This window comes from Sphaeramia orbicularis, chromosome 12 (genome assembly GCF_902148855.1).
Source record: "Sphaeramia orbicularis chromosome 12, fSphaOr1.1, whole genome shotgun sequence".
NCBI lineage: Eukaryota > Metazoa > Chordata > Actinopteri > Kurtiformes > Apogonidae > Sphaeramia > Sphaeramia orbicularis.
Genome location: NC_043968.1, coordinates 50,327,197 through 50,348,996, shown reverse-complemented (window position 1 = coordinate 50,348,996; position 21,800 = coordinate 50,327,197). Strand labels below are relative to the sequence as shown.

Genomic DNA, 21,800 nt, shown 5'->3' with positions numbered 1-21,800 from the left:
TAAAAAGCGGATCGTCGCGACTCGTATAGAACAAAAAAAACGACAAAGCTAGCAAATTAGGAGGTTGGTTAACTTGCCTGGACAACGGTTCTCTAAAAAAAAGAAATGCATTATGAAAATGGTAACAAACACTTGGACGTTAACAGCCAACTGTTACTCGGTCATGTCTTTCTTTAAACTTCATAACAGAGCTTCTCGGTCATAATACGTCACATTATGAAGTTGGCTCTTGATGTTGGTTTATTGGGGTTCATTCAATAACATGTCATCTTAACAGCTCAATATTAGCCATAATAACATTAGCAAGTAGCAGGATGACCAAGGCTAGCTGCCTCGAAAGTGACAACAAATAACAACAGTCTACTTCACGTGTAAGTAGCATAGGTCGCCAATGAACGTAAACAAATATAATCTTACTTTTCGGGCGTTCTTGTATCTCGACTCAAACTATTAACGACATTGCCAAAAACGGCCGTGAGAGCAAAGTTAGCAGGAAGCTAACAAAGTTTTCTACATTGGCCGTCACTCTCCTTATCCCGCCTCTATCCACTACATTAACCAATAGCACTTTTGATGTCTGAAGTTGCTATGGTACCGGGTTCCTGCAACCAATCAGAAACGGAGAGTGGGCGGTCTAGTCATGCTGTTTACATCATAAGGTATCTCATGACTGGAGTTACACTTTAGCGATACGATGGCCTTTACGCAGCAAGAAACTCATCCATCAGACCATTTTCGACAGAAAATTGCAGCCTGTATTATATATTCTAATCAAATGTAGGTTAATTGATTTGGATGTAAAGTTTAGCTCTGTCTTTTCTTTTGTCTGGCATTGTGAGAAATCATGAAAGTGAAAAGAAAATTGTAGACCACATTACACACCTTTTATTCCAAGGGGGAAAAGTCAACATTGCTTAAAAACTTCCCTTATCATTTACAATATATAAATTCCATTTTTTGTTTAGTAAATACACTAAATATTTTTGGATCAATTTTCTACTTCATTTATTTGCCCTATCAGCTGACCTTATCAAAGCTAAACATGAGTAAATAATGAGGTATGCGGCACAATTCTATACCACAATTCAGTAGTTAGATTACTTGAAGACCTTGTTAGTTTAAAGCCTGTCTTTTACAGCATTTGCACTTGTTAGTATACATCCAAAATAGCATAAATGTTATATCAAAATTTTACGCCAACATACAGGGTTTGACTCCAATCAGCTTTGAGGTCATGCTTCGACACTCTAAATGCTACAGATATTTTAGTTTTCACAGTAGACATTTTTACTTTTCATGTCAGAAACTGCAAGTGTGGTTACTTGATTTCACAGTGGCTGCATTCCATGAATGTGCATCAGTTCCAGGGTTTTGATTTGTTCATGTTTTCTGAGACATTTAACTGGAACAGCTGATCATTGCTAGCTCTCTAAAATGTCTGCTGTGAAAAAGGTATATGACAAAGAGGCATAAAAAACATTGCCAGGGATTTATGGTGCTTTTTCACTCTTATGTAGCAAAAATGTACATTTGGATATACATAAATGGGAAGGTGATCTGAGGCACAGTGTATGAGATAAATTTAACAAGTTTTGATACATACATATTTTTGTTTACTATGTAAATATCTTCTATGAACAATCACACATTAACACAAATACAGAAAAAGTCATGCAAAGTTTTCAGGCATTTTCTCTCTTTTTTTTTTTTTTTTTTTTGGTTCCATTCATTTTTCCTTCTTCATTCATTTGGTGTTCAGGTATTTGGCCACAGATTTGTAGGCGAAGAGGATTTCATCATCATTGGGGCAGGTGTAGCGAAACTGATCTTGTTTGTAGGCGTTATCCAGGTACCGTTTCAGACTTTTCAGCTCTGATGGGATGGAAAAGTCTCGGTATTCCTTGCAAACAACCTGAAAAAAGAAGGCTTTTAAGAGTATCTGCAGCAACACTAGTATTGCAGTATTAAAAATCAATGAAAAAAGGGCGAGATAAAAAACTATTGAGTTCATTTACAAAAGTTTGTCATATGGTAAATAATTTTTTGAGAATACTCTGCATTGACAGATTTTACTCACCTTGACAATGTTGAGTTTGGGAAGCAGGTTACAATCCGCCAAGGTGAGTTCATCACCATCCAAGTAGAGACGTTTAGACTCAGTAATATTTGGATTTTTGTCCAGCTCATCAGGAAGAGGTGTTTCTAGGTAGTTGTTGAGCTTGAGCAGGGTTTTTAGAAATTTCTTCTCTAGGCCTAAAAGACAAAGGAATGGTTACTCGTGAGATCAGGTGTATCTATATTATGCTTTTGACGACTGAATCTCCTACTGATGCACTCACTGTTATTTAGTCCAGGGTTGGGATTCTTTATATATGCTGAGAATTTAAGGAAGATGTCTTCTCCAGCAGCGTTGGATTCTTTGTATCGGCAGCACAGTTTTGGATATCTGCCATTGGTAAATCAAGCAGTGAATGTTATTATAAAATGCAATGAACATAGTTAACTGTGCATGCATGATGCCCTGTACTCACTCTGGTGGAGCTAAGGTCTCCTCCAAGAACTCCTCAATCTTATTTGTGTCGGTTTTGACCTCATTGTTGTAGATGAGGAAAGGAGGTTGAGATCCTGGTGCCAAAGCTTTCAATACATCTGGTGCCCTGCAGCAAAACAGCGTAAACACTGACCTTAAGATTTAAAATTAACTCCCAAAATAAAATATATATAAACAAGACCTTCTGGAGATTTCTCCTCTCTTTTAGGAATATTATCCAACACACTGTTATATGTTCATTTTTACTTATTTTAGGCAGCAGTGGTTTAAAATCTTTTGAATTTTTGCAGGGTTTTTTTTAGCATTCACTTCTAACAACCCTTTTTAATCTTCTGCCACTGGACATTCCCACCTCAAAGAGCTCCTAATTTAGCTGTCTTTTCATCCCCTGTGTGTCCCATTGTAATCACACAATAGTTTGTCAGTAAATAAGATCAAAGATTTGCAGGAACAATGGTATAACTTTTCCTTTATTGCTGATATTAATTCTATATCTCTTACATGTAACCTGCAGTTGGGGATCGTAAAATACAGGTTCCCTGAGTGAATCACTATGGACACCAAAAGATACTGGATTATCTCAATGGTTCATGTCTCCAAAACAACAGCATTTAAGTCTCTTTCTCAGCATTGTACAGTAATTGCTATTATTTATGTTAATTGTCATCTCTCATTATTGGTGACAGGCAGTACATTCTGGCTTTTAATTCCCTGGCTGTGGGAATTTTCAGACTGTAGATTGTAGTTATATTTACTTTTGTTCCCCAACTCCCTACAAACCTGCCTAACTCCTTTTTATAGAAATGTTACTTTTACACCTCAACACATCAACAGTCAGAGTAAAATACAGAGTGAGGAAGCAGTGCATTTGTTCTACAACTATTATAATCAGTGAAAGAAAGACAAGGGTCAACTCAGTTTTTGACACCATAACTTGTTGCTGTATTCAGACATTAGCTGTATTAGACATTTCTAATTAGACTATGAGTTATAATTTCCTTGCCAGTCTTGTAGGATTGACCTGGCATTTATATTCAACCTTTATGGGTTTGTTTATTTATGGAAAGTCATAACAAACCCAGAAACAAAGACTAAATATGAGGATTTAAAAACCATGCTTATACCTCTTCATGTCCACAGTGGTGAGGGTAAAGATGACCCCTTTTAGCCAAAGAATCATGAAGAGTCTTTGGCAGAAGGGACAGTTCCCCACACTCTCAGCATCACTGCTCGCCTGGTAAAAATCACACACATTTTTAATGAAGAAACACTGTTGGAAAGGTTATATCTGACATGCAATAAATTACGGAGTACTAGTTTGCCAGTAAAAAGTATTATAGCTACTCTATGTACTTCAGCAAACCAATGTAATGCATTAAATCTTTTTTTTTTTCCATCTTTACAATTTATAAAGATAGAACTGTAAACCTCAAAATAGTACTCAATACTGATTACAGTAAGTTTTGGTTTTTTTTTTTATGTACCCCTAAATACTATTCAGGTCAAATTTGACCTGATCTGACATCTGACTACAACAAAGACAAGCTAAATTACCTGAAATCTGAATTGGTTCTACTCAGGATGTCCAGAAATGAATATATGTAGAATGTTGTAAGCATTTTGATCAGGTGCTACAAGCACTGATACAGTTTGTTCCAGATAAAGAACCTCAGATACAACAGATAAAGAGGAACGACAGATACGGAGGATGTTAATGGTTTCAGTAGTTTTAATAAAATAATCTGTTATTGTGTATTGAGTGGTGTAAAACTTCTAACGTGCACTCCCCCTTAAAAAACAGTAATTTAGAATTAATCATATATCTATTATGTCAGACAGGCTACTTGTATTTTTTAAATAGATCTGTTGATGAATGATTTGTATAGAGATGATACAAGGGCCAGGGGAAAAGTGATCCAGACTCTGCTGTGAATATGTAGAAAATGAGCTTTATGTAAAGGATTCAAAGTTCTGTAAAAGACAAGCATGTTGATAACTACAACTAAATCACAGCCACCCAAACAAAGCACAAGTGGCAGATTACAAATACACTCTGACCGTTGTAATAGAAAATTGGAACCATAAAGTCATGTCTTATCTTATATAAATACCGAATGTCTTATTTTTGTATTTACATTTTCATTTTCACTCATTTGTGGTTTTTCTACCTGTCTTTTTCTCTGCAATTGCTTGTTGTATGTTGCCACTGCTGACTGTGAAATTTCCCCAAGCTGTGATAAATAAAGTCTTATCTTATCTTATCTTATCTTATCTTATCTTATCTTATCTTATCTTATCTTATCTTATCTTATCTTATATGCTAAATAGCTTCCAGGATAGAAAATATCGATTTTAATTTTTTTTTTTAATTATGAAGCATGTACTTATTCCAATCCGTTACAACAACTCTATAAAGATGATTTTTACAGAATATAATATATTTAAATGTAACCCTTCACAAGCAACACTGTGATTAGTAACTAATTAAAATATTCATTTTTCTTAGTAACTGTAACAGAATACATTTAAAATACATAGAATTAAATTATTTTGCATCATTACATTTAACTAATTACTGTTAATAAGCCAGAGTAAAGTTAAAAAATAAATAAATAAATAAAAATATGCATATATGAAGTCTTTCACAGAGACACTGTGGGAGGAAGGTTGTGGTGATTGTATCTAACCAAACAGAAAATACCTGCACAGGTAATGTTGTCGATCCTGCTTTGCTTTGACAACCTGAAAGCTAACCTCTAAAGAATTTCACACAGGAGGTTCAGATTGCTTTGCGAAGTTTATTTAGAAGGTGTTTAATATCTCAGATGTAACTTATACTAATCACAACAGCTTGATATTTTTGACGTATTGTTATATGGAAGTTAATGTACTGGTTAGAGAGCAGACGGAGGATACAGAACAAAACTGGTTCTCTTCAAGTTTCTGTATTTCCCACAACTTTTCACGCAGTGCTTAACTGTTATTATTAAAAACAATGTAAGGTGGTAAATTAGTAGGTACTTATGAAGGGGAAGGCATACTTTTAACAGGCAAACTGATGTAGTACTTCTCTCAGATAAAATAGCAAGCAGTTGATTTACAAATGAATTAAGAAACTGACTAAAAACACTGAAACAAACAATAAAATGTATGTTTTAAATATTACCTTAACAAAGAGTTCTATCTTTGGAGCCTCGGCCGTTGTTATTTCATTATCTTTGACTTTTCCTTTCTGTGTTGTAAAGATGAGAAGTAGATGATAATATGTCATTGTTAAAGTCTTATTCTGTCACACACAAACACACATTCAACCACAACACTCACACCGTTTACAGTAATCATTTACAGTTTTCAAAAATACTCACAGCGGTGGTCATGGTCCGTGCTGAATTTACAACCACAACTTTATCTGCACTCCACCTGTAGTCTTTTTAGATTCCAGTGTTTCATCTGTCCTTCTTTCCTCCTTGTCTCGGTCTGTTTCTGTTTTTTGTTCGTCTTGCACCACACCTGTCAAACCCAGAGACGCGGCCCACACCCCCTCTGGCTTTACCAGTTTGACCAGCAAATCTAGATCTCTCCTCTCAGCCTCTTCACCCTCCAGCATATTCTCTGAAACAAATCTGTCACTCTTTGGAAGCTGCCACTGTCCGGTGTGGTCTGTTTTTCTCATGTTTTTCTGTCTCTTTTTTCAAAACAAGTCAATTAAAATCAGAGGATGTATAACTGATAAAATGTGCAAAAGGCTGGTGGTGCATGAACTTTGTTATTAAAATTATTTTGTATTTAAGATAATAAAAGGAACAACTGCAAAAAAAAAAAAAAAAAGCCAACATCAACAAACATTAGCTTGTCAGAAATGAAATGAAGGATGAAGACACTGAGAGCATGTTATGACAACAAAAAAGCATGTGTGTTCATTTCATCTGACATAATACACTCATTGTTTCCGTGTTTTGGTGTCTCCTGCACATTACCTCACCATGATATGATATGATTGTCATGCATTCATCCTACAACCTGCTGTAAGTTGCTGATCAGCATTCATGGCTGTCAGAAAGTGCTCTAATCTATCAGGTATTTGATGAGGACAGTGAGGTTTCTGTTTTTCAGAAGAAAAGGGAGATACAAAACTGTCTGAGGAAGTTCAGACTCAAGAAAGCAAGAAGGAAGGAGAGAAGTCCTTAAGGGTGTGATTGTTAGCGATGTATGACTTTCTACTGTGGAATCCAGAAGTTGTACAAAGATAATTAAAGTACTGTAATTTAATGTTATGAATGATTACTAATGTTTGAGAGATTATAACTTTTGTTTGAGAATTAACTATGAAAGGTGTTCACCTCTTGACTCATTGGGAATACAATTAACCACTCAAAATGTCCAGACAAGTGGATATATCCCACTAACAGCTCCAACTATCCTATCATTTTTAGTCCACTGAACTGAGAGACTCTTACAATGTATCTTCATATTTTACTATCGTTTGGACTAATTAAAATGACTGACTGTTAAAAAATAATGTGTAACACTAGGAGGAAAATGCAGTAAATATAATAATGCCCATAAATACAATACCAAGATGAACAAAATTCTTAGTTTTTCAATACTTGTAGATGTAGGAAGTAGAGAAAAAAAGCCATCCATATACATCCATATCCATATATATATCCATATACATATAATAAATAAAGTCTTAGAATTAGTTGAAAGCAAATGGGGAGCCAGTGCAAAGAAGCTGAAGAGGTGTAATGTCTTCTTGTCTTGTCACAAATCGAGCTGTACAGTTTGTAGAACTTTCAAAGATTTTTGTTTGAGACATGTACAAAGGGCATGACAAAATAAAAGCATGTCTAACTAATGCTGCATTTCTAAAATTCTGAATATGGGGTGGTCAATCATTTGAAAGTCACTGACCACAGTCATACGCAGCAACCTTTGCAACATCAGACGTGTGTGCAGTATCCCATTCATCAATTCCTGGGAGTGGTGGAACCAACACTCATCTTGGGTTAGGAAATGTTCAATGAAATTAGTTAACTTTGCTTCAAAACCTTCCTTGACACAAGAAACGTATGAGTCACCACTACTACTAACATTTAAAGTTCTCCAGGAACCATGAGATATAAGTTTACTTGTAAAAAATCAGTGCTGACAGTAATCAGAGGACTGGAAATCAGATCGTGTCAAGTTTTATTACTCTGGCAATACTGCGTCATAGTCAGTCAATGAATTTGTCTGCCTACCCTGGTATTATATTATATAATGAATACATGAATCATTTAGTAAATAGGCCAACACTGAAGACCAAATAAAACTGTTAGAGGGCCCCAGGGCAAACATTTTGACAGCTCCACAATTGTTCAAGCCTACAGGACAAATTCCTCACACCAGTTGCAGCTACATAACTTTTTTGGGGACAAATACTAAAGCCCCTGCATTGTAAACTGATGGTTTAAAGTGAGGTGGTTATCCACATGATCCACATGATTGGTTTCAACCCTACACCCAATTCCACATGGACCAGGTACTGTCAGCTTTATTCTGCTGCACACTTCCCTCTAGTGGTATTTTAATAGATTGCAGCAATATACATAAACAACATCAAACAGAAGCTTTTGTTACAGATGTAAGCAGTGTAGACAGTGTTTCAGTTCACACTCTTAGAAAATGTGACAAGTCTTTGCGGTATTTAAAAGTGGAATTTAAAAGTAAAAAGAATACTTTAATATTGTGATTCTCGTTTTCCCAAAGTATCAGTATCAATACCACCATCTGTTCCATTTCATTTTACTTTGGATGTTTTGATAAGGTTTCATTCCATAAAGTTGTGTAACTATTGTGCAGGTTACCATGACCGTTGGAAATTTAATGTGGGAACAAGAAATCAGAGGAAGCCCCACAGCCATGTCCAAAACAAAGACAGTACTAAGACTAGAAAAGCACTTGGAGAGCGCAGACCTTCACCAAGGCAGATCAGTGGGCCCCTGTGGCCCCACCACTCCCGATCACCACCAAAATTTAATCATTTGTTCCTTGTGCCAGTATCAACATTTCCTGAAATTTTCATCCAAATCCATCCATAGCTTTTTGAGTTATCTTGCACACAGACAGACAGACAAACAGACAAACCAACGCCGGCAAAAACATAACCTCCTTGGCGGAGGTAATGACATCATATTTGGCAAAAGGAGTGTATCACGCACATAGTGAATGATCAGTTCCTTTAATGGCAGTAAGCTCCTGTATAAAAGTCGAGTGTTAAATAAAGTCAGGGGCACTCCCAGAATCACATTTTTTTGTGTTTGACTTTTCCTGCTGAACTATTTACAACATCTTCAGAGGAGCTTTAGCTGCATGTTTTCATATTACCATGAAAATGAACGTACTGTTTTTGGAAATCTTATAAAAACTGGACAATGAAATGCTGAAACATTGAGTATTTGAAGGACAAATGTTCCAATTTGAGTGAGTTAGGAGCCAAATGATCTGATTCTAAAAACATATTAAGTATTGAGAGAAGAGCACTCAACATTCACATATTAACAGAGTTATGAACTGAGCATCATTTTTAACTGGAACACACTGTAACTTATTTAGAAATATTCAGGGTTGTTACTTCCTCCGGGTGTTTAATCTACTTTTCCATTTCTTAACAGCAGTGTGACTAACACCTCTGCCCATATGTTAAATTGAGGCAGAACCTTTTACTTGGGACTAAAGAGAGATGTAATCAAATTTACCAAATATTTAAGACAACAAAACCCATGAAAACTACTGATAAAAAAATATTTTTATGTCACTCAGCACATAAATGCCTGTTTGAGAAATGACTAGAAAAGTGGGATTCTAAAGTCCAACACATATACTGTCCACACTACAAAAGTTTGGTGTTGTTTCTGACTCTTTAAGTACTAATATGGCAGACTAAGATGTGTCTCTTACCACACCAGTTTCCCTGATTTCACATGACTGATTCTGTATTTTAACCAATAAAGACCCAAACATCCACCATCAACCAAAACCACCTACTGATGTAAACTGTTTAATACCTGTTGATCCACTAATCCTATCAATCCATGTAAATAATTGGAGTAAAATGCAGTTTGTCATCTTTTCATGGTCATCAGATATGACCCATTTGGATGTTCAGAGGCCCCGTAGTGAATTTGAAAACACCGTCATCTTCTACAACATTAATTCACCAGTAAAACCCATGGAGTTTGATAGATGACAGTGGATGGAAACACCTGGTTTATGTTAAGTTTATCATATATTTAACTGAAAAAGTCTCTTTTTCTTGAGTTTTCTCTGTTTTTGCAATAATAACCCTTAAACCAGTGGTTCCCAACCTTTTTTGGCTCGTGACCCCAAATTTCTGGTGACCCCAGACATTCAAAACAGAGACATTTTTCTCTTGGAGATGTCTTAGTGGGGCCAGGCAGATGAAGAAATCTTTCCATTCTCTGTTCGGTCTGGTTTCGACAGTGTCAGGGCAGGTTGAAGCACAGTAACGCATACGGTCACATGATCGGGTCAATCAAGATATGCCCTCTCAGATGTTATGTCCTGCATTTTATTTGAACTTGATTTTTATTAGAAAAAATGTGTGGTGTTTTAATTATAATGAAATATATATGAAATCATTAAAAATATTTTTTATTAGTAATTTGTTTTTAATTTTTTTATCAATTACTAGAAATTTCAGCCAACCCCATATGAATTACAGGCGACCCCACGTGGAGTCTGACCCCAAGGTTGAAAACACGGCCTTAAACATAATCTCAGCATGATTATTAAAGTATGTGATCGATAAATTAAGTACAGGAAAATATCTGATTTGCACTGAAAAATATAAAATGGTGATAAATCACTTAAGAAAGGTTCAACAGAGAGAAAAATTAATTTGGAAGTGGACATAAATGTAACACTGGGTCTTTATGGGTTAAAATGCTTTGTGTAGTCATTCTATTCTACCATTTAAGTGGCTTTGTGTGTTTCTGTTGTGTGTGTTCTGCACTCTGCAATGCTGATTTTGCATGAAATCCTTTAAAGGATCTTTTGTAAGATTAGTTGCTCTCACAGTTTGAGTGTTGCCACAAAGACACAGCAGCCCATTTGAGTCACACCTAAAAATTAGCGAAGGATGTGCCAAGGCTGCGGGGGTGTTTTTGCTGTACATGATGATATAGAGCTGAAAACATATTCATCTCATCTTTAAGACAACCCCACCCAGCTTCCTTAAAAGGGCTGTGTTTCAGTTTTCAAATCAAGAATCACTTCATGACTTTCAGATGAGTGGTGAGTAAAAATGGTATCTGTGGTGACTGAAGACAGAATGCACCATCCATATGATCATCAGGTTTGTGGTAGAAGCTTGGGGATTTTTCCCTCTCTTGTATGATTTTGATACTGTGGTTTGAAATGTTTTGTTTTATGTTATTTTATCATAGTTTCTGAGGCAGAAAGTGCAGGATTATTTGGCCAGATTTAAAAGTAGAAAAGATTTAAAGTAGAAAAGCGCAGTCTGTAAACACGTGCTGGATAGGGTTTAAACTGAAAGTATTGACCTTTGCACACTCTAACGCTCAACAGCAGGCACTGAGGAGAACATTACCACTGCCAGCATAAATCTCTAACCACATCCTGTGCATTGGGTTCAACTGTGGGGGCTCCCGACAAACAGCAGCAGGTCAAAAAAGTTGAGAGTCTGATAACTGATGACATGTTTCTCTCAACTTTTCACCAGGTTAAAGTATTCTTCAGAAACTGTTTTAATATAAGACCTTCTCGATAGAATTAATAGATTATTATTTATGTGCCGTGTAGTCGATTTACACTTGAGAAAAATGGGAAGGAAAGGCTGTGAACTTAGCTAAGCACTTTGTCAAGATAACTGCCAAAAGAGGTGATATCTGTTAGTTTTCATTATCGTAAAGGGCTGTTGCATTTGTCTCAACTCTGAATGAACGATGCAAATATTATCCCTCAGTATATGATAGGGGATTTCTGTTCCCAACGTGACTTTGAGCTCCGGTGTGACAATTGAACAGCCTGGTTATTAGTTACAGCATTAATTACAGTCTTGGCAGTTACAGCAGAAATTGACAGTTTACAAAATGAAAGTTTAATGTGCTAGATTTCCAGATGGACTGAAAGTGCTGCAAACAGGCATACAAAACAGAAGTTTGTCTTTATTTGCAGAGGCAGTTCTTTAGAATCTTTGGGACATTTCATCCACAGTCCACAGCCACAACACAACCCCAAACTGGACAAAATTGGGATGGCATGTTAAATGAAAGTGTAAACTGAAAATATATTTGATGTGAGATTTATTGTTTTCTCAACCTACATTAATTTTAATTCTTGCAAACCATTCTTAAAAAATTACACAAATATAATGTTGGAATTTTCTTTCATAAAACTTAGAAGGCTTTTGGAGACTAAAGAAAACAAGTGAAGCAATCTTTCTTGTATAATTTGGTCCCTGTAGGAGCCATTGTTTATGTTGGTTTGTTTGTTTCTTTTGTGTCTAGTTAATTGTGGATTTCCAGTTTGAGTTAGAGGAGGGTGAACGGAAATCTATTTCAGGGGCAAACAACTAGGTCACTGGGAAGGGACGGGGAGATCATACAGTTTTTACCGCTATCAGTTAGAAGTCAGCATCATTTAGTAATCATGTTTGTATTTTAATCTTCATGAGACACTGATGTGATCATCTAAGAACGTTCAATAAAAGTGAGAAGCTCACCGAAGGATTCTGTCTGGACATTAATTGTTTGGACATTAATGGTTTTGAAGCGCGTCAAAAACGAGGTCTCCACCCATAATCAGCTGTGACAGGTCAGTCACTACAGTCCCATTCTTTAAGTTTTAAGGTGTGCAACAGCATAGATTCATCATTGGTGCTTTTTATGTTTCAAGATACACCATATATTGTTTTTTTGGTTAAATTTGGGGTTGTAAAAGAGATGGAAAGAAGAAAAAGATATCCACTGGTACTCGTTCTGAAGTGTGTGTGTGTGTGTGTGTGTGTGTGTGTGTGTGTGTGTGTGTGTGTGTGTGTGCGTGCGTGTGTGCGTGCGTGCGTGCATGCATGCATGCGTGTGTGTGTGTGTGTGTGTGTGTGTGAACATTTGAATAATAAACATGTGTAATTATGAAAGATTTGTGTTAGTTTTTCTATTTCACACACACTTTGGGCAAAAGTTAAGCTTTCAGTGCTCAGTTGACTTTCAGTTCAGTTAAAGGTCTCTGTCTTATGTCAAACACTATAGTTTAGTATACTGAAGTATCCTCTATCTTCATTATTTTACATTTCAGAATGCTTTCTGAAAATTATCATACCCAGAGGACTTTTTTTTTTTTTTGCAAAGACTGAAAGAGCAGGTCATTAATATCATTTTGAATTTATTTCAATATATAAAAACATACACAATGAATAATAATTACAATCAAATATTGTTGAATATTTCAAACAAATTCATTTTATTAATTGGACTAACAGGTAGATGGATGCCATTGAAGTACAGTTCAGTGTCTGTTAGATTATACATGTCAGTTTTGAAACATGTGTCATCTGGTCACAATAGGTACAGTACTTCCCTAACGCTGCTTTCCTTTATTTCCGTGTAGAAAAGGAAGGAAGTTCTCTCATGCTGTTAGTTGAGCAAAAAGAAGTCATGATCTCTGACATCAGTTAATAGCAAGTCTACACTTCACACCGGGGTCACAGCCAGAGTGGAAGCACAAGATGGTAAGTCTTTATAATCATTTTATCTATAGAGAAAACTTTACTTACTTTCTTTTATTTCCAATGAATTTAAAAACTATTTGTTCATATTTTTGTATTGTGAAGCAGCATGTCTGGTCATTTCAGGTTGTGTTAACTCATTTAACATATGTAAAGACAGAGTGACAGTCTTGTACTAACTAAGGGGTATTTTTAAGGCATCTGGCTTTGGGGTAAATTAATTTGTTTTTTCTCTGTTATTTCTATTTCTTGTTTCACAAGCTCAGATATGCCACACCCTGAGAGTCCCCCTCAAGAGCATGTCATATGCTCTTACAGTAAAACCATTGCTGCAAAATGAAGCACACCAGCAGTGTCAGTAAATGTAAATATATGTCTGACCTGTACTTGATTTATAAGTTTCAAGTGAATACTAAATACTAAATAATGTAATAAATTATTTTATTCAAGAAAATCTGCGGGGGGGGGGGGGGGGCTGAAAAGTTCATAGCCTGACTAAGAAAGAGTTATTGCACAGCAGTGAAACTTGGCATACATCAAATTCAACCTTTCCTGATACTAACTGCATGGCTTCCTTCCAGATAAACCCACATAGGATAAATAATTCAGGACTTTGAAAAGTAGTACTACAGACATTTCATGAAAATGCTTGCTTTTCACCCCTCCCTCGTTCTCCCTACCCCTCTTGAATTCCTCTTCCCAGTTTTGCACAGTTGGTAAAGCTGGAGCATCATCCCCTATAGCAACCATGTCAGCATGAATGTCCTTGGTGGCTAACCCCTTTTTCTGCAGACATTTGATAAGACCACGGTGACACGGATGGTTCACGAAATGTCTCTGGTACTACTTTTCAAAGTCCTAAATTAATTAACCAGTGTGGGTTTATCTGGAAGGAAACCATACAGTTAGTATCAGGAGAGGTTGAATTTAATGTATGCCAAGTTTCATTGCTGTGGAATAACTCCTTCTTAGTCAGGCTATGAACATCTCTGCCTCCCCTCGTAAATCTACTTTATAGATAATTCTATATGGCCAAAAATGCTAATGATGGGTCTTAAATTATTATTATGGAATTTCAGGACTGATTCAGAATTAAATTTTCCAGTATAACACAGATTTTTATTCATGTCTTTTTGTCTTCCCCAAAGTACAAATGTGTGTTTTTTCACATTTGTCAAACTGATTAAAAAAAATATTTCAAACAATATACCCCTCTTAACATGTGAACAGCTGGAGCTATGCTGCCCTTCCTGATACATTCCTGCATAATAAATATCACAAAATCAGTAGCAGGAAAGTGCACCATTGAAACAAAATGGGGATCTAGTCATAAAAACAATTAGTAATAATAGCTGTGTTTAGAAACTCCAGCCTGTGCCTTTACAACGAAAGGTAAGGCCACAAATACCTCATTGCTGCTCCATAATCCTACTTCTTGATTCCCTTTTGTGACAGGGGTGTGGTAACACTAAAAGGACTTTACTCAGCTCAATGAAGAGGTGCACCTCCCTCATCTTCATCTGTGGTTTATTGTTGTACCGTTATAATGGATGGCAGAGAGGACTGCAGGCTCTGACTGCCATAACTCCCTCTGGTGTCTCTAACTGGGATGGCAGTAGAAACGTGACCATCCTGCTGTGGTACTGGCCCTTCAGCGTGTCACTCAGCCTGAAGGGGGACGTGTGCTGGGACCTGTACCGCATCCCCAGTTGCAGACTTGTGGATCAGCGGTCTATGTTCTCCTCTGCAGATGTGGTGGTGTTCCACAACAGAGAGCTGGTGGAAGGCAAACAGAAGTTGCCCCTTGAACTTCCAAGGCCACAAAACCAGAGATGGGCTTGGATGTCACTGGAAGCCCCGGTTTTTAATGGACACTTGCAGAGATTTGCTAATATATTTAACCTGACCGTCACCTACAGGAAGGATGCTGATATCTGTATCCCCTATGGTGAGCTATTACCACAGGAGGCTGAAAACAGCCCAGTGGTTGACACTCCTGAAAATAAAAGCTCTCTGGTGTGCTGGGTGGTCAGTAACTACAGGAGCCAACACAAGAGAAGTAAAGTGTACAAAGAGCTCAATGACTTAGTCCCTGTGAAGGTTTATGGGCGCTGGACAAAGACACCCCTACGCTCCAGAGACCTTCTGCCTACAATCTCTCACTGCTACTTCTATTTGGCATTTGAAAACTCACTGGCCAAAGACTACATCACAGAGAAGCTGTGGAGGAATGCCTACCAAGCTGGTGCAGTGCCTATAGTCCTGGGCGCGTCAGTAAGAGAATACAAAACACTGGCTCCACCTAATTCTTTCATTCATGTGGACGAGTTTGCATCAGTGAAGGACTTGGTAAAATATCTACAATTGCTTGCAGAAGACAAAAAACGTTACAGGGAATATTTTCAATGGAAGCAGCAGTGGAAAGTGAAACTCTACACGGACTGGAGAGAGAGACTATGCAAGATCTGTTCAGAGTACAACAACTTACCACAATGGAAAGTTTACTCAGATCTGCAGAGCTGGGTTTATGCTATCAACCCTTCAAACACCTTGCACTGATCGTGACCTATCACTCTGCACCATAACCAACTCATTTTGTTTTTCATGATCACTGATCAGTTCACATTTCATGTTTTTTAGGAATAGATCAACACTAATAGGGTGAAGGACCTCACACAAAACACTTTTTCATTGTCTTTCATCGTGTAAAACTACCTGTAACAACATACTACGTAACTGACCTCTCAAGATTTAAGTGTTAATTAATTCATCACAAGTGCAATTATATGAAACCACATGGTGCTGTTCTAGGACTGTAAACCTGTTTCCTGCAATGTGAGAAAGCATATTAGTAACTGAGAAAGGAAGTGACAGCTTTAGAAGTTCAAGATAAAGCTGCTAAAAGATAAGTTAATGTAGGTCTGTCTTACTTGCAGAGAAAGAAGGAACAGGTAAAATTTTAATATGTAGTAGTTCAACAGGAGTGAAAAGGCGTAGGTTAAAGCAACAGCTCATTTATGCCTACCCTATTTACAAGAAGGAAAGTTGCAGAAACAAAACAAGATAACAAAGATGGTGCAGGTTTAAATAATAAAATAAATTTTTAAAAAAATAATATAATCTAAGCAAAATCTTAGATTTATACTGATAATTGGCTTACTTTATTCTAATATTTTATATTTATTGAATTCCTTAGTTTTTAGCATCCTTTTTAAATGTAGTGACTGATGTGCATGTTTTCAATTCTTTATCTAGGCTATTCCATAAATTTACTCCGCTTACAGATATGCATTTGCCTTTGTGTTGGTCCTTGGATTGGTTCTATCTACTGTATGTGTATTATGTTGACTTAAACGATGTAAACATCTGCTGTAAAATGACAAGCACAAAGTCCAGATATTACAGGTAATACTTGAATAAAAGAACTTCCAGAGTTTCTATTTTTCTTAACTTGCTGGTAAGGGTTTATTTAAAAATTATACCACCCTAGGTCTCCTTGCCAGGAAAAAAACAAAAAAACAAAACCCCAGCACCCTCCAATCTCATGAAACATTTAATTATTGTAGAGGATACAGTTCATTGCCTTAAACAAAACAATTTCAGTTGTTTTGTACATCAGACAGGAACAAGTAATGGTGATACAATAAATAAAGGCACAAGAGTTTTCTTTTGATAGGAAACGTGCAAACACTTTACTGTCAAGTCAGGAACATAAGACATGGACAGTTCAAACAAAAAAAAACAACAAAAAAAAAAGCGTTTGTCTTTAAATGCGGAGATACAGTTGACATCCTGGTGTAGCAGTAAATCATTTCAATAAGTTATGACTTAATCCATTTACAGTCTATTGACAAGTGTGACCAAAACTAATGATTAGAATAACAGGACATGTAAAAATTACTCTTAGCAAGAGCAGCCCTTTAATGTTACTGCAGTAAACAGACAAAAAATGTAATACTAATACTAGTCGAAAAGTTTTCACTGTTTTACTCAATTGATGATTGTTCCAGCAATGTTTCCACTTCAAAACCCTCATTTAACTAAATGACATTCAATGTTAAGTTACTGTAATTCAAGAATAACCTGGAGACAAAACACTTAGAATTCAAGAAGGAAGAGACTTGACAGCTTGTGTCATTCAACTTCATTAACACAAAAAGCACTTTACAATAACACAATGTAATGAAATACAGTTCTGAATCATGTCAAACTCACTACCAACCACCTGAGACATTAAGAGGAAAAAAAATGGGTACAGTGTGCAATACAGGCTAACAGGCAGAAATAGCAGCAACATCAAATCATTTCACATTCCTTCAAAGTACTGCTTTGAAGGTCACCATCTAGCTTAAAAATGCCAAAGATGTTGATTATAATCAACAATCTTAAGACAAAAATTGGATGCAGACATACAGGACATGTTTTAAAATAAACCCTTCTTTGTGCAAAACAGAAGCATCTCTAAACCAATACAGCTGCTATTTAATGAGACATAGAAATCAGTGTTTTCTTAATCTTCATATCAAAATACATGTGAATTCAAAAATTGGTGGCAGGATTCACCTGTTAATAAAGCATCGGCCAATAAAATTTCTTAACTTGTCACACAACAATTCACTGAATGTCAAACTTAATATAAATTCTTTTAAGCAATTCTTTGAAAACCCTGATGTTTCTTCTTATGCACCACAGAACCCACACACAAAACCTACCAAGAATTTAGCAATACTAGACGGTCACATTTATAACCTCATCTGACAATGCAACACGTGCTGCACTGCAGATCCATACTTGTGTACTGTCTAGAAGAGGATGTGGCATATGACACTTCTTGTTGTTTCTATCAAAGCAGGAACCACTCCGATTCATCTCAAATCTGCAAGTAAACAGCCTCCTTGCTTGAAGTGTTCTTCCAAATGGCTTCATCTCAAAATCCACCAATAAAATTCAAGTCAGTTGGATTAGAGGCTCATCCAGGTTGATAGCGTGATCTGTGGTGGGACTACTTGGGTTGGTTTATCCGGTCAGGTGGCTAACCAGTCCAGGATGCAGGGTTTGCTTCAGAACATCAGGCCTGTGCAGCGGGGGCATGTAGAGTGAAGCAGGAGCAGCTCCATGATATGTGGAAGCAGGGAAGCCTTGGCTTGGAATAGAAGAAGACGCCATGTTGAGTGGGGAAGGACTCTGCTCATAGTACTGGCCGTCACACTCTTCATCTAAAGGCAGGGCCAGCCTCTTTCCTTTCTGTCTCCTGTTACAGAACCAAACACGTACCACCTGCGAAAGACAACTTAACCAGTTACAAAACAATGACATTTGAATGTAAATGACTCTACATCACTTGTAGAGTTGGCACCTACGTCTCTCTCCAGGCCCAGATCATCAGAGATATGCGTGATCTCCTGTGTGTTGGGTTTAGGACACTTGACAAAGTAGGACTCCAGAGCAGAGCGGACTGCTCCTTCTAAACTGGTCCTTCTCTTCCTTTTGCGAGTGTCAACAAATACTCGCTCAATTTTGTACATCTGTGGAGTTAAAGACAAAAAATTTATACCATGGTTGGACATAACATTGCTATTGTCCTGTGTTATTTTATAATGCTAATACAGTCATCTTCATATTGTGAGCAAACTTGGCAAAAAAAAAAAAGATTACTTCTGGATTTAACCCCTTTGCAATAATTTGAAATAAATAAGAATACTGTATAAAAAAAATAGGTGCAAGCATCATTTCTTGTCAACTGAATGGCTACTAAAACAATACTTTTATGCTAAAGGCACAGTGGTTCTTTTCCCAGCAGGAGGTTACACTTAAACCTGAAAAGTTCTTGCATTCCCAGCAGTGTGATCATCTGTTGTCTTGTAAATTAGATGTCAGACATGCACACTTACATCCTGTGGATTTTCTGATGTCTCGGCCTCATTCAGCCATCTCTGAAGAAGTGGCTTCAGCTTGCACATATTCTTGAAACTCAGCTGGAGAGCCTCAAAACGGCAAATGGTTGTCTGGCTGAACATCTTACCTACAAAGAAATTAGATAAAAACACACATTCAAGACCATTGGCTCGGTTTACATATCCTCCAATACCATGTTCTGACCATAAAAATGGGACCACCTTCCTCCATCTATCATTAAGTTGGAAATGTTATATTCACTTGTCCAGAATCCTTCCAGTATGTCAGAACAGTAGACAAATATAGGGTTTTCTTTGTAGCCTCAAAGCACTTCATTTCATAGACAGACCCATCTGCAAGATATTTATGTCTACATCTCCATGCTGACCAAAGTTACCATAAAGATTTCCGAGGGCAAGTCCAACATCAGCTTGAGTGAAGCCCAGGGTTATGCGTTTGTGTTTGAGCTCTTTGGCGAACTGCTCCAGTTCCTCTGTGGAAAGATTCTCCTGGTGGATAAAGCAGAAAAGACAACACCTAGTTAAACATATGAACCCAACATACACTGTTCTGTTTGGAGAAACCATTCCGTCCCGTCTTACCTCTTCGGAGTCGCTGCACCCACCGCTGGAGGAGCCACTACTGCGCGCAGATGAAGCTGGGTTCTGCGTCCCGGGCCCAGTTCCAGTCTGAGATGGGTTCCCACTGAAAAAGGCATTCGCGGGGAGGCCGTTGCTTGGGGGTGAAGGAGACATGGACGGGGAAGATGCAGAGGATGTTGATGGGTTTTGGTTATTACTACCAGGGGGTGTGATATGCGTAATCCCGGGCCAGAAGGAGGACGCGTTCCAGGGCGCAGAGTAGAAGACGCCGTGCGGCATCGCGGCCGAGGCCGGAGGGGTCGGGTACTGCTGGAGCTTCAGTTCAGTGGAGTAGCCATCACCTGCGTCCTTCTCGGTCTTTATCTCCGGCAGTTTGATTTGCTCCCTGGTCTCGGCGATGGGGGGGCTCAGGTTGGTCGGCTGGGTGGCTGCGGTTACACCGGGTACCTGACCGGTATACTCGGGCGCAGCAAACGGATACCAGTGTTTGGGTTGTCCAAACTCTCCAGCCTGTAAGTCGGAGCCTCTATAGTCGCTTCCAACAGGTGGGAAAGGGAAAAAGGTCTGCGCAGAGCCCGGCGCGATGCCACTGTAGGCGGTTTTGTTGTAGAGCAGGCCCGGGTCAGGCAGGACGCCATGAGGAAGTTGGAATGACCCAGCACCGACAACACCCTCCTGACCCGAGGCCTGGGGGCACGGGTTGGCTCGGCTGAAGTCATACGGCCTGCTCTGGCACTCGGAAACCGGGCTCTGCGATCTTTCGGACATGTTTAACTGAAGCACCGCAAGAAGCTAAAGGAAAAACACAATGAAATAATCAAAGTCACCTGTTCATCCGTTTGGAATTTACGCACAAGCCTAAGAAGGATGAGAGATGTTCACAACAAGTTTCCTTATTAGGAAAAGCGCAAAACTGTGTCCTCCACCACAACACCTAGGGCCTACTCCATGAAGTCCTGCTGATACTGGTCTACTCACCTTCACACTCAAATGTTCTCCTCAGTCCTTCCACGGCTTTGATAATCACAGCTGAGGGTGGAGGACGCTACCCTGTCTCTCCCCCCATTGGCTGGCGTAGATAATTACGCACAGCTGATGGTGAATTTGTGAATGACCTTGATACTTCCCAAAGTAGTGGGCGTGTCTGTCATTTCTGCAGACCACCTTTGTCTTGATCATCTTGAGAACATTTAAAACCCAGAAGGTACAATGCATTACTCAAGACCATGTTCAGAACTCGACAAATATTTTAATTCACCTGGAATGTTCAATATTTATATAGGCCTATGGTAACTCCATACTTAATCAAGTATCTTTACATACTAAAGATGCATGGCCACTGCTCCTGGAAGTACATAAAGTAACACTGTAACTCACTGGCCTCATACATGAATTATAATGCTCGGTTTGTTTAAATTATTCAACTTTAAGGAGATGGCTTTGATATTAAAATGTCTATGATTAAGTCTTCAGTTTGTCATGGCATCAGTTTAATCACTCACATTTCGGCTCAATCCAATAAATAAACTGTTATTGTAATGCTTAATTAATTAGACTTTAATACCAATATGACTTTGGAGTGACGTGGTTTTAACAAAAACTGCACTCTGAATCAGTCTTACTAAAAGCATTACTTCTGCTTGTGTTAGACCTATTTAGTAAGTTTACATATGAAATGTGAACTTTACTCCCTTAAGAATGTCACCACATGTTAAGAGTTAAATGTTGTTTATCACAGAGGTCATTATGTTATAAAACTCACTTGTCCCGTTTACTATTTTGTTCTATTTCCAATATTTCACTTACTTTTACGCATCTGACTTGGTAACCTACTTGTAAACCAACTTAATACTGAGCGTAATCGTTTGGGTGTACTTTCCTGTCACTCTGTCCTGAGTCATTGCTTATTTATGTTCTGATTTCATGTGATATTTCTCAATAATGTTTTTTTTTTAATAAATTATGTAATACTGATCTAATGTTGAGCAAAACAACCTGGTGT

At 37.7% G+C, this 21,800-nt stretch overlaps 4 protein-coding genes across 6 annotated transcripts in view; 1 reads left to right on the top strand and 3 right to left on the bottom strand.

Moving 5' to 3' along the window:
- Positions 1-544, bottom strand: part of pnpla7a (patatin-like phospholipase domain containing 7a) — a 45,094-nt gene extending 44,550 nt beyond the window's left edge. For both annotated transcript variants that reach the window (XM_030149096.1, XM_030149097.1), the window contains exon 1: positions 418-544. The gene's annotated coding sequence lies outside the window, so the exon portion shown is untranslated. The remainder of the gene's footprint in view (positions 1-417) is intronic.
- Positions 545-1,624: 1,080 nt separating this feature from the next.
- Positions 1,625-6,071, bottom strand: clic3 (chloride intracellular channel 3). Its single transcript, XM_030149101.1, has 7 exons — positions 5,917-6,071; positions 5,718-5,783; positions 3,676-3,785; positions 2,532-2,657; positions 2,340-2,446; positions 2,078-2,253; positions 1,625-1,912 (listed from the first exon to the last, which is right to left on the bottom strand). The coding sequence occupies exons 1-7, from the start codon at positions 5,926-5,928 to the stop codon at positions 1,745-1,747; spliced, it is 765 nt and encodes a 254-aa protein (XP_030004961.1). The 5' UTR covers positions 5,929-6,071; the 3' UTR covers positions 1,625-1,744.
- A 4,680-nt stretch (positions 6,072-10,751) lies between these two features.
- fut7 (fucosyltransferase 7 (alpha (1,3) fucosyltransferase)) lies at positions 10,752-16,904 on the top strand. The gene is made up of 3 exons (XM_030149100.1): positions 10,752-10,849; positions 13,184-13,304; positions 14,757-16,904. The coding sequence occupies exons 2-3, from the start codon at positions 13,302-13,304 to the stop codon at positions 15,858-15,860; spliced, it is 1,107 nt and encodes a 368-aa protein (XP_030004960.1). The 5' UTR covers positions 10,752-10,849; positions 13,184-13,301; the 3' UTR covers positions 15,861-16,904.
- A 1,399-nt stretch (positions 16,905-18,303) lies between these two features.
- On the bottom strand, positions 18,304-20,680 carry pou5f3 (POU domain, class 5, transcription factor 3). Of its 2 annotated transcripts, XM_030149099.1 has the most exons (5): positions 19,799-20,680; positions 19,594-19,705; positions 19,193-19,323; positions 18,662-18,826; positions 18,304-18,578 (listed from the first exon to the last, which is right to left on the bottom strand). In XM_030149099.1, the coding sequence occupies exons 1-5, from the start codon at positions 20,564-20,566 to the stop codon at positions 18,318-18,320; spliced, it is 1,437 nt and encodes a 478-aa protein (XP_030004959.1). In that variant the 5' UTR covers positions 20,567-20,680; the 3' UTR covers positions 18,304-18,317. The 2 variants fall into 2 exon arrangements, with proteins under 2 accessions (XP_030004959.1, XP_030004958.1); XM_030149098.1 differs by having other exon boundaries at positions 19,594-20,680.
- Positions 20,681-21,800: the final 1,120 nt, after the last annotated feature.

Excerpts from the sequence above, each read along its gene's own strand:
- clic3 (XM_030149101.1), bottom strand. Across the intron at positions 3,786-5,717 it reads AGATAGAACTCTTTGTTAAG|GCGAGCAGTGATGCTGAGAG; the intron begins GTAATATTTAAA and ends GATTTTTACCAG. Across the intron at positions 1,913-2,077 it reads CCAAACTCAACATTGTCAAG|GTTGTTTGCAAGGAATACCG; the intron begins GTGAGTAAAATC and ends TTCTTTTTTCAG.
- pou5f3 (XM_030149098.1), bottom strand. The coding sequence starts at position 20,566 with ATGTCCGAAAGATCGCAGAGCCCGGTTTCCGAGTGCCAGAGCAGGCCG. Across the intron at positions 19,324-19,593 it reads TGCCCTCGGAAATCTTTATG|GTAAGATGTTCAGCCAGACA; the intron begins GTAACTTTGGTC and ends ATTTCTTTGTAG. Across the intron at positions 18,579-18,661 it reads ATCTGGGCCTGGAGAGAGAC|GTGGTACGTGTTTGGTTCTG; the intron begins GTAGGTGCCAAC and ends TGTCTTTCGCAG.